Consider the following 13,004-nt stretch of genomic DNA (forward strand, 5'->3'; position numbering starts at 1 on the left):
GGGCAGGTGCTGTGTGACACCTTAGTAGCACAGTATTAGCACTGTGCCGAGCCCTGAGGAGAGTCGCAGTAAACGTTTGCCAATTTAAATTCATGCAAGGGTAGGGTTTAATTCAACAATGTTTAAAATATTCACCGGGTGTCCATTATGTGCCTGGCATTGCTCTAGGTGCTGAGGAGACACGGAGAATGAGCCAATGTCCCTACGTCACGGAGCTTACACTTTAATGTATGAGACACACAAATCAAGGAAACAAAGACATAAATAAAAGTAATTACAGACTGTGATAAGGGCTAGGAAGGAAATAAACTGGGTGCTATGATGGGAAATAACACATGGAGAGAAGTGGATTGATTCAGGATGGAGACTGGAGGCAGACGTGGCAGCTTTACTAATGGATTGGCTGTGAAGGGTGATGGCGAGAGAGCTGAAGGGCCGGACCTGGGTCTGGGAGGAGGGATCTGAGAGTCTGGACAGAGCGGGAAAAGAAAGCAACAGGGGAGAGGAACAAGAGTGGTGGGAATGAACACAGCATCTGTGCAGGCTGCTCACCTGCTCACCTGCCCAGACAATCAACAATGTCTATTCAGCACCCAGTATGCACCCAGTGCTTTAACAGGCACTTGGGGAATAAACTGGGATCTGAGGGAGACAGAGGCTGGCTCACAGCAACTGAAAATCCTGAATAACCTCAGGTATATGTGTTAGGATCTCTGAAAGAAAAGCATCCACCTACTACGTGTCAGCACCTGTTAAAAACACTTTTCCTTTCTCAGATCACTGTTTTGATCACAGGAATGGAGGTGCAGGGAGAAGCCTAAATGCAGGAGAGTAGAGCTGAGAGTAATAAAAAGTTCCAATTGAACATGTGGGTGTTGAAAGTAAATGCCATTTAAAGGCTGGGGTTGCAAATCACCACAGCTGCATTAGGGAGGAGGTGGCATGACACCCTGAGCAGTAACTCATGCGAATGTGACACTGAGAAAGAGGGAGCACCCATGATGCCACTGTGGAAGATGCTAGGCCAGGCTCATGAACAAGTTCCCCCTTTCCTCTTTCTGAGGGAGAAGACAATAAATTCCAATGGCTTGAAGGCTCCATCTACAAAATGGGCACGACGGATTTACCATCCCCACCCTCCTGGGAGGGCTGTGCTGATCATGTGATTTCCAGTCCTATGTTTTCACTCACACTGTTCCTTTGTTTTGGAATGTCTAAGACCCAGCTCAATGTTACTATTCCCACAAGGCTTCCCATGGGGTTTTGGCCGTGCCTCACTTATAATGCTGCTAATGATAATCATCATCATAATAGTTCATAATACTCATAATAGTTCACATTTGCCAAGAACTTATTAACTTGAGATATTTTCCATATATCATCTCATTTAATCCTTTTACCTAATCTATGAGGTCCCAGAGCAGTTGGATACCTTGCCCAAGGTATCACAGTAAACAGCAGAGCCAGGATTCTGTTTCAGGAGCCAGATCCCAGAGCCCATGGCTCTTAACTTCTCTTCACTTTATTGTATGTATCATTTATCTCCACATTTCATCTCCCACATGTAACAGGAGTTATAAGCCACTTACAGGCAAACCCTCTGAGTAAATCTAGCCTAATGTCTCATCTTAGAAGTGGGCAGGACAAGGGTCAGAGAGAGAGAGATGATGTGCCTGCAGTTACGTCCATCACGACTCTCTCTCTGAACTCTGGCATTATCAGTACTATAAAAGCCAATACAGGCTTCTAGCCGCCATGTGTGTTAGTCTGTGCTAAGTGGCTCGAGGGTGGAACTGCACCACTGAGCTGATCGAGAGCATGCTCGCCGACCGGAGGCCCCTTGGGAGCCACTCCAGCTGAGTCAGGCCCAGCCAAAGATACAACAGCATTTGAGAGACCCGTTGGGGTAGGTGAAGGAAATTCGCCCAAGCACTTTCTGTGTGCCAGGCACTACACTGGATGGATCATGTAAGTATCTTGTGAACCTTTGCGAAATTTCTTCTAGCTCATGCTCACACAGCTGGCGGAGGGCAGCGCTAGCACTGGAAAGCAGGCATGCTTTTTCTACTGCACCACACTGCCTCAGATTCACTTCCTTCTGCCTTAATTCCAGGTAGTTCTTGTTAGTTCCTTGTTTTTTTCCCCTAAGAAAGCAATTTCCTTCCACTACATGCAGCTTGGAACTAGATTTTTTTGTTTATTTCTTGTTTGGTGTTTTTTTGTTTTGTTTTTAAATTTCCAACACCTAGTGCTCCTTGTTTGTTATGTGTTTTTAAAATTCTGGAACTAGAGGGTTAGAGGCAGAGAATAACTAGGTTAGTCTTCGGTATTCTGACAAGATGACCTGGACACACACTGAACTGGACAACACACTTAAGCCTTCAGTGCAGAGAATGTTATGCACCAAATTCCAGGGATATTGACAGAGACAGAAAGCATCGCGTAATTTCCCTGGAGCCCCAGACACAAGCAACGTGCAACTCACCCTTGATGATGTGCCTGACAATTTTGATGGAGCTTCCACGCATATTTAGGATTTGGTGAACCCTCTGGCGAATCTAATAAGGAAGGGGAAGAGTGGAAAGAGAAAGAAAAAGCATCATTTGCCCTGGTAGACATCAGAATACGTCATATTGAAAGTATTCACCTCACCCCCTGAAAGAGAGGGCCCACATAGAGTGAAGGAATTCAAGGAGAGTGTGATTCGCTCCATTCTACCTAAGCAGGTGGCAAGCAAGGAGTCAGGGAAGGAAGGGCCCATCCAGGGGCAGCCCCCTCCTACCTGGGGCACGTTGGCATTGCAGATCTCTGCCATGATGTAGCAGATGTGCTGGAGAACAAAAAGCCCTGCATCCAAGCGCCGGAGGTAGAACTCATCCTCAATGTCATTGTCTATGATTTCTCCACGCCGGACCATGTCCTAGAAATGAATGAACGTTTGGGAATAAAAGCCACACAGTGAGTGAAGGAGGAAAGAATAGGTTTCTAGTCCACCCATAATACACAGAAGAGTAGTAACTACAACTACAACAACAAAAGAAAACCACTCTGCCTCGATTTGCCTCCTGCTTCTCCCATTACTCTAAAGTATCTTATGTTCTCTTGTTGGCCCAGGGAGTCAAGATTAAAGTCCATTTTTCCTATACAGTTACTCAGGGCCAAAATGATCTCATCAACATATTCAACCTGAAAAAATAAGCTGATGGGACACAAATCTATTCATCTGCTTCTACTCATTCTTTACTCTTTCGTTCCAGCCTCCATAAATAACCTCTCTACAGATATACTTAATTCTCCTTCCCTTCCAGATCAAGTTAACCTAGGGAAGAGAGCTGCTTTCTCTACGATTCTGTCTTGGTATCCTGGTGATGGCACAGGTACCCAATCTGTGTGTCCCTTTTGGCTTACATTTTGTTAGATGCAAAATGCTGCCCATCTTTCCATTTCATTCCACAAGTTCAATACTCCCTCAAGGCCAAAGTCCTAATGAGTGATGCGAGTCTCTTTCCTAAACTTTTGTAACCCCAGACCTATCAGACTTGCTGTCCCCATATCTATTCCTCTCTAGTAGATTCTTTAAAAAAAACAAAAACAGCTTTATTGAGATACAATTGACATACCATACAATTAGTATAGTCAGAGCTGTGTAACCACCATCACAATCATTGTAGAGTATTTTCATTCCCCTCCATCTCCAAAGTCCCTCATCCAGTGGATTACCACCACCTTTGCCAAGAGGCCTCTTCTTCCCAACTCAGGGACTTTAGGGCCTTCCTTCCTAGGGATTCTGGGGTATCTCTCAAGCCAACGCTATTTTTAAGCTACCTCTCTTACAGAGCCTTAAAGCTAAAAACTCCTCCTTTCCAAAATTCCTGACAGCACCCTTGCAGGTCACTCCATGACACGACCTCTTCTGGCACGTCATATTCACACTGATTTCAGTTATCATCAGCTCCCTGTTTCTATAACTCCCTTTATTTCATGAGGGTGAACTGTGAGCTCTGTGAAAGTGGGGACTGAATTTTGTCTTTACATCCCCAGCTCAGTAAACATCCATGCAGTGAATGAAAGGAAAAAGACATCTCCGTTTTAGGCTGTCATCTCTCAGGGGTCAGAACTGGAGGAGGGACTCATTCTACACGACTAGCGACTGGTCTAAGAAGACAGGTGCTTGAATACATGCCTTTGATGACGACAATCCATTTCTTAATTCCGTCAGTGGTTTTATGGCCATGGTTCCCTCTGCCAACTCAGGCTCCTGTCACTGACAGAAGCCCTTGGGACCCTGCTTTCCACTCTCCCAAACTCGAAGGACTTACCACTGTGGTCATCAATCTCCAACCAGCATCCTTCAGAGACTATTTAGATGCAGATAACATGCTTCTTTATTTGCCCAGGGGGCCAGCCTGCAGCTACACAAGGCTACTTTTCATCTCACTCCCAAAGGCCTCTGTCTGAGAGGCAATAGAGGGTTCTAGATTTGCCAGGCCTTGTACTGCTCAGTAAATCACCACCACTAATTCATAGCTTTGTTTAGTAGCAAATTCCTTGGTAATCTGGTAATAGTGCTAACGTTCATGAGGTAGTCATGGAGCACTGGACTGACGTCCAAGGAGTTTACAAGTAGAAGGGCCTCTTTAGTTTCTCATTTGCTCATAATCATAACTTCCTGCTCCAGAACTCCTAAGTGTTCAGAAGCTGGGGGCCCAGGAAGGAAAATTACTCTTGACTTTCACTCATGCAAAAAGCATTTGCTGTTAATACTTCACATTTCTATAATGCTGCAGAGTTTAAAGTGTTATTATGTATATGGTCCTTATTACCAAATTTAAAGAGAGCAGGGAAGGGATTATTAATCCCACTGTACAAATTAGAATCCAAGGCACACAGAGGTTAAGTAAGTTGCTCATAATTACCAGTTACTAGAATATGGACTCCCCGGGGGCAGGAATCCTGTCTAATTCACCTCTGAGGTGGAAATGAGTAACATGAAGCACAGTGTTCAGATCTGGACCCTGCTAAGTGCCTAGTGGCAAGAACACCTTCCTAAGCATTGAGTTAAGGCAGAAAAGGAATGAAAATGGAGGTAAGGGGATGCCCTGGTCTTAGTCACCAAGAAGCTGACTGTCTATCCGGGAAGGTCACAGTAACACAGAAAATGACCAAAAAGTAAAGGGATACAGTGCACCCACAAATTTAAAGTAATTACAAGTGGTGGGTGCTAATCAGGGCTGGTTAAGATGTTAGGGCATTGGGAAGAAGTGACTTAGGTAAGGTTTCAAGGATCCTGACTGGCAGACATAGCAGGATGAATGCCTTAAGAATGAAGGCCTTCCTGTGGTCCGAAGCCTTATGCAAATGCCTTATGCAGTTCATACTTTCTGCTCACTAGCCCCCGACCCATACACACAGCACAAACAGGCCTGCCCTCCCTTTTCTGGCCCCTTCACTTTTGCTTGTAATGTTGGTACTCTTCCCAATCCCCAATCTCTATCATAATGTATTTAAAGTCTAAAACGTGATACTCCTTACAAAACTTCTCCTGAGAGCTTTAAAAACGTCTCAGTGTTTTCTAACTTGCTGTGATTTTTCAATCCTCAAACCCCCCAAGTTTTGGATTTGTACCTCTTTTATGGCACCTCCCATGCCCTGTCCTGCAATAGTTATTCAGACGTGTGCCTCTTTCCTGTGTAGGTTCCTTGAAAGCAAGAGTTGTAAAGTTTTAAATCATCTTTGTACCCTAGAAAGCACCTTGCATGGTACTTTTTTGCATAGCAGACTCTTGAAAAGCATTTGTGAAACAGGATTGGAAAAATGCAGGTAGAAGTTCAGCTGTATTCATGAGCTGTGTGTGCTAAGACTTCTGTGGATGGGGTAGGAGGGGAAACATTAGGAAATGGGGAGGGACAGTGCCTTGGAGGGCTAGCTGGTGGGAGGCTTGAATGCTGGCCAGAGAAGTGAGATATGATGAGCTGCTGACTACACTGTGCAGGAAAGTGAATGAGAATGTGCCAACACCTCTATGATGGACACATCGGCTTAAAGTGTTGAGAGGCAGGCAGAGTGTACAGCTCGGAGGCCACAGTATCAGCCTATGTGAGAAGTATATCAGATGGGGAAGAGAAGAGGGGAGGGGAGGGGAGCAGAGGAGAGGACAGAGACCAAACCCTTAGAGGTTTCCAAACATGGGAACTTGGAGAGAAACATATTCATTCATCTACCTGGTAAAGACTGCCTGAACACCTAACTATGGGCCAGATATTACATGACGTACCAGGGGTGGCAAAGATAAATAAGACAGTCTACATAATCAAGGAGATTAAAGTCTAATGAGGTTAACAAATATGAACAAACTTCTTTTTAAAATGTAGTGATGGCTATTATGAAGGACCTCTCAAACTGTACTGAGTGCCATGGGACTCCAGGAGAAGGACAGACTAAGTTTGTTTTGAGGAGTCAGGAGAGTTCAAGGGAAATCTAACATTTGAGCTGGATTCTGAAGGAATTTGACAAGCTGGAAAGAACATTCTAAACAGAGGGAACAATAGCATGGGTCAACTCGGCTAGGGTGGAAGAGAACAAGAGCGGAATATCACTGCCATTAAGAGAGAGAAAGAAGAGAAAGAAGGGAGTGTTTCTTTGCTTATTAGATCCTAGCTACCGGCAGATCATAGTTTTTGATTGATTACTACATACCAGGCGTTGTGTGACGCAGTCTGAATAATAGCCATTGCTACCACCATCTACCCACCTTGGAGGAGCAGCTAATGTTTACTGGGGGCTTATTATAGTGCCAAGTGCTTTACCTATACTGATTCCTTTACTTCTCACAAATATTACGCGGTAGGGATTGCTACCCCCATTTCAGATGAGGAAACTGACTCAGGCAGAGCAACCTGCCTAAGGCTAGTGGGTAGGAGAACTGGGATTCAAATCCAAGAATGTGCTCTTTTCCTACTACCATGGTTGTGTAGGTATACGTTTTAGAGCTGTTTGGAGAACAAAGGAAGATACTAAATAACAGAAAGGCTTAAGAAATAGAGTTTAGCAAAATTAAATTTCTCCAATTACATCAGAAGTGCCCCTGGCGATTTTTTCTTTTTCATACTCTTCCCCACAATCTGATCTTCTTTTAACCAGACATAATGTACCTTCCCATTTCTCTAAATACTGTCATGTGGAAAGGATTGGACCCAAGAGAACATTGACAAATTCTATTTTTTCCTCTTTCCTCAGAACTTCAAGACTCTAACAACGTTCAATTCGACATTCTACTTTTAGACACAAGGCCACATGATTTGAAAGTGAAATTTTCCAATGTAGATCTGAGATATGATTACAGTTCATCTCCAAGAGAGGCATCACCATCACCGCACTGAACAGGCACAAAGATGAAACACAGACTGGCTTCTAAGACAAAGTTTGTGCCCTGACAGATTTAGAAGCATCACAGAAACCAGCACACAGAGAAGGTGACTGCTGTCAGGACAGTCCCTAATCTAGCCTGTTACAACTCTGTGGCATGGAATATTTACTGCTGAGTGGATTCACGGAAGCTGAGCACAAATGTTTACTCCATGTTTAAAGGGAAATTTAAAAAAGCAGGGTGATTATGTATTATTCTGATGGAAAATAAGGAAGTTTGCGTACAGTTCTTTTAGGCTTCTCAAGTTCTGGTCTGTTTTAGAAAGAAGTAGGATGGTATGTCACCTTTATTATCCACCCGTCTCACAATGTGTGAACAGAGTCAACTTCTTATAAATGGATTAATGCATTTTTGGCTCTTTTTCTCCGTTTCTAAGACACTAGATAAAAATTTGATCTTGAGATAAGGACTTGATATGGTTCTTTGGATTTCTGTGTGTGAGGAAGACCTAGACATCTTAAAGAACTAAGCAAATGGGATCAGATCCCAACTCTAATACTAACTTACTAGTGTCTGTAGGCAAGTCATTTAATTTTTCTTGGCCTTGCCTTCTTTGCTTGGAAATTAGAAGCCTAAGCTGGATCAGGGAAGGGAAATAGGGTTCCTGAGTGCCAACTCTACTTCACTGTCATGGCTGTAGATGACCATATTGGAAAAGCGTTGTGCAGCCAAGTTGGAGCTTAGTAGAGGAAGAACACTGCAATCAGTCAGCACTGTTTACACCAATCACAGGTTGGAGAGTGTAGGGGTGCTGACCTCTGTCTTCCCTGATCAGGCCTTCTTGAAGGTTCCTTTTAGCTTTGATAACCTGTGGCAAATCTAGGACTGAAGCACCTTCATAACCAGATGCAGTGAGTTTCTGCCTGCATATGGGTAAATGGACAGACAGGAGCTGTTGACTGACAGTGCTCCTAGACAGTCAGAAGAGCCACTGGGAGACATGCCTCAAGTAGAAGACACAAACTGTCACCTCAACAGGACATGTTTAGTACTGACAATTAGCTCGTCCTCTCATCAATAAATTAAACTTCCCTATTAAGAAAGAGACAACCCCTGGATCTGCTATTATATTAGACAGGCTATTTTAAAACAATTTGGGCAGGCAAATCAAGTGCTCTTAAAATGGGAATATGGGAGAGGATTGGGAAGATGGCGGAAGAGTAAGACGTGGAGATCACCTTCCTCCCCACAGATACATCAGAAATACATCTACACGTGGAACAACTCCTACAGAACACCTACTGAACGCGGGCAGGAGACCTCAGACCTCCCAAAAGGCAAGAAACTCCCCACGTACCTGGGTAGGGCAAAAGAAAAAGGAATAAACAGAGACAAAAGAATAGGGACGGGACCTGCACCAGTGGGAGGGAGCCGTGAAGGAGGAAAGGTTTCCACACACTAGAAGCCCCTTCGCGGGCGGAGACTGCGGGTGGCGGAGAGGAGAAACTTTGGCGCTGCGGAGGAGAGCGCAGCCACAGGGGTGCAGAGGGCAAAATGGAGAGATTCCCGCACAGAAGATCGGTGCCGACCGGCACTCACCAGCCCGAGAGGCTTGTCTGCTCACCCGCCGGGGCAGGCGGGGCTGGGAGCTGAGGCTCGGGCTTCGGTAGGTCGGGGTCAGAGCGCAGGGAGAGGACTGGCGGCGTGAACACAGCCTGAAGGGGTTAGTGCACCACGGCTAGCCGGGAGGGAGTCTGGGAAAAAGTCTAGACCTGCCGAAGAGGCAAGAGACTTTTTCTTCCCTCTCTGTTTCCTGGTGCGCGAGGAGAGGGGATTATGAGCGCTGCTTAAAGGAGCTCCAGAGACGGGCTGAGCCGCGGTTATCAGCGCGGACCCCAGAGACGGCCAGGAGACACTAAGGCTGCTGCTGCCGCCACCAAGAAGCCTGTGTGCGACCACAGGTCACTATCCACACCCCGCTTCCGGGGAGCCTATGCAGCCCGCCACTGCCAAGGTCCCGGGATCCAAGGACAACTTTCCCGGGAATTCACCTCAGGCTGGTGCAACGTCATGCCGGCCTCTGTCGCCGCAGGCTCGCCCCGCACTCCGTACCCCTCCCTCCCCCGCGCCTGAGTGAGCCAGAGCCCCGGAATCAGCTGCTCCTTTAACCCCGTCCTGTCTGAGCGAAGAACAGATGCCCTCCAGCGACCTACACGCAGAGGTGGGGCCATATCCAAAGCTGAACCCCGGGAGCTGTGCGAACAAAGAAGAGAAAGGGAAATCTCTCCCAGCAGCCTCAGAAGCAGCGGATTAAAGCTCCACAGTCAACTTGATGTACCCTTCATCTGTGGAATACATGAATAGACAACGAATCATCCCAAATGGAGGAGGTGGATTTTGGGAGCAAGATATATTATTTTTTCCCCTTTTCCTCTTTTTGTCAGTGTGTATTGTGTATGCTTCTGTGTGAGATTTTGTCTGTATAGCTTTGCTTTCACCATTTGTCCTAGGGTTCTGTCTGTCTGCTTTTTTTTTTTTTACTTTAAACAAAAATTTTTTTCTTAAAAATTTGTTTTTATTTTAATAACTTTATTTTATTTTACCTTACTTTATTTTATCCTCTTTCTTTCTTTCTACTTTTTCTCCCTTTTATTCTGAGCCGTGTGGATGAAAGGCTCTTGGTGCTGCAGCCAGGAGTCAGTGCTGTGCCTCTGAGGTGGGAGAGCCAACTTCAGGACACTGGTCCACAAGAGACCTGCCAGCTCCACGTAATATCAAATGGTGAAAATCTCCTAGAGATCTCCATCTCAACACCAACACCCAGCTTCACTCAACAACAAGCAAGCTACAGTGCTGGACACAATATGACAAACAACTAGCAAAACAGGAACACAACCCCACCAATTAGCAGAGGGGCTGCCTAAAATCATAATAAGTCCACAGACACCCCAAAAAACACCACCAGATGTGGACCGCACACCAGAAAGACAAGATCCAGCCTCATCCACCAGAACACAGGCACTAGTCCCCTCCACCAGGAAGCCTACACAACCCACTGAACCAACTTTAGCCACTGGGGACAGACACCAAAAACAATGGGAACTACCAACCTGTAGCCTGCAAAAAGGAGACCCCAAACACAGTAAGATAAGCAAAATGAGAAGACAGAAAAACACACAGCAGATGAAGGAGTAAGATAAAAACGCACCAGACCTAACAAATGAAGAGGAAATAGGCAGTGTACCTGAAAAAGAATTCAGAATAATGATAGTAAAGATGATCCAAAATCTTGGAAATAGAATGGAGAAAATACAAGAAACATTTAACAAGGACCTAGAAGAACTAAAGATGAAACAAGCAACGATGAACAACACAATAAATGAAATTAAAAATACTCTAGATGGGATCAATAGCAGAATAACTGAGGCAGAAGAACGGATAAGTGACCTGGAAGATAAAATAGTGGAAATAACTACTGCAGAGCAGAATAAAGAAAAAAGAATGAAAAGAACTGAGGACAGTCTCAGAGATCTCTGGGACAACATTAAACACACCAACATTCGAATTATAGGGGTTCCAGAAGAAGAAGAGAAAAAGAAAGGGACTGAGAAAATATTTGAAGAGATTATAGTTGAAAACTTCCCTAATATGGGAAAGGAAATAGTTAATCAAGTCCAGGAAGCACAGAGAGTCCCATACAGGATAAATCCAAGGAGAAACACGCCAAGACACATATTAATCAAACTGTCAAAAATTAAATACAAAGAAAACATATTAAAAGCAGCAAGGGAAAAACAACAAATAACACACAAGGGAATCCCCATAAGGTTAACACCTGATCTTTCGGCAGAAACTCTGCAAACCAGAAGGGACTGGCAGGACATATTTAAAGTGATGAAGGAGAAAAACCTACAACCAAGATTACTCTACCCAGCAAGGATCTCATTCAGATTTGATGGAGAAATTAAAACCTTTACAGACAAGCAAAAGCTGAGAGAGTTCAGCACCATCAAACCAGCTTTACAACAAATGCTAAAGGATCTTCTCTAGGCAAGAAACACAAGAGAAGGAAAAGACCTACAATAACAAACCCAAAACAATTAAGAAAATGGGAATAGGAACATCCATATCGATAATTACCTTAAACATAAATGGATTAAATGCTCCCACCAAAAGACACAGACTGGCTGAATGGATACAAAAACAAGACCCATATATATGCTGTCTACAAGAGATCCACTTCAGACCTAGAGACACATACAGACTGAAAGTGAGGGGATGGAAAAAGATATTCCATGCAAATGGAAACCAAAAGAAAGCTGGAGTAGCAATTCTCATATCAGACAAAATAGGCTTTAAAATAAAGACTATTAGAAGAGACAAAGAAGGACAATACATAATGATCAATGGATTGATCCAAGAAGAAGATATAACAATTGTAAATATTTATGCACCTCATACATAAGGAACACCTCAATACATAAGGCAAATACTAACAGCCATAAAAGGGGAAATCGACAGTAACACATTCATAGTAGGGGACTTTAACACCCCACTTTCACCAATGGACAGATCATCCAAAATGAAAATAAATAAGGAAACACAAGCTTTAAATGATACATTAAACAAGATGGACTTAATTGATATTTATAGGAAATTCCATCCAAAAACAACAGAATACACATTTTTCTCAAGTGCTCATGGAACATTCTCCAGGATAGATCATATCTTAGGTGACAAATCAAGCCTTGGTAAATTTAAGAAAATTGAAATTGTATCAAGTATCTTTTCCGACCACAATGCTATGAGACTAGATATCAACTACAGGAAAAGATCTGTAAAAAATACAAACACATGGAAGCTAAACAATACACTACTTAATAACAAAGTGATCCCTGAAGAAATCAAAGAGGAAATCAAAAAATATCTAGAAACAAATGACAATGGAGACATGACGACCCAAAACCTATGGGATGCAGCAAAAGCAGTTCTAAGAGGGAAGTTTATAGCAATACAATCCTACCTTAAGAAACAGGAAACATCTCGAATAAACAACCTAACCTTGCACCTAAAGCAATTAGAGAAAGAAGAACAAAAAAAACCCGAAGTTAGGAGAAGGAAAGAAATCATAAAAATCAGATCAGAAATAAATGAAAAAGAAATGAAGGAAACAATAGCAAAGATCAATAAAACTAAAAGCTGGTTCTTTGAGAAGATAAACAAAATTGATAAACCATTAGCCAGACTCATCAAGAAAAAAAGAGAGTAGACTCAAATCAATAGAATTAGAAATGAAAAAGAAGTAACAACTGACACTGCAGAAATACAAAAGATCATGAGAGATTACTACAAGCAACTCTATGCCAATAAAATGGAAAACCTGGAAGAAATGGACAAATTCTTACAAATGCACAACCTGCCAAGACTGAATCAGGAAGAAATAGAAAATATGAACAGATGAATCACAAGCACTGAAATTGAAACTGTGATTTAAAATCTTCCAACAAACAAAAGGCCAGGCCCAAATGGCTTCACAGGCGAATTCTATCAAACATTTAGAGAAGAGCTAACACCTGTCCTTCTCAAACTCTTCCAAAATATAGCAGAGGGAGGAACACTCCCAAACTCATTCTACGAG

At 43.5% G+C, this 13,004-nt stretch overlaps 1 protein-coding gene across 2 annotated transcripts in view; it reads right to left on the reverse strand.

The window, feature by feature from the left end:
• CTNNBL1 (catenin beta like 1) overlaps positions 1-13,004 on the reverse strand; it is a 165,022-nt gene that overhangs the window by 8,721 nt on the left and 143,297 nt on the right. For both annotated transcript variants that reach the window (XM_079944290.1, XM_079944291.1), the window contains 2 exons: positions 2,783-2,920; positions 2,486-2,558 (listed from right to left, as the gene is read on the reverse strand). In XM_079944290.1, the coding sequence (XP_079800416.1) occupies positions 2,486-2,558; positions 2,783-2,920 (211 nt within the window). The remainder of the gene's footprint in view (positions 1-2,485; positions 2,559-2,782; positions 2,921-13,004) is intronic.

The sequence above is a fragment of the Stenella coeruleoalba genome (genome assembly GCF_951394435.1).
Source record: "Stenella coeruleoalba genome assembly, chromosome: 15".
Taxonomy (NCBI): Eukaryota; Metazoa; Chordata; class Mammalia; order Artiodactyla; family Delphinidae; genus Stenella; species Stenella coeruleoalba.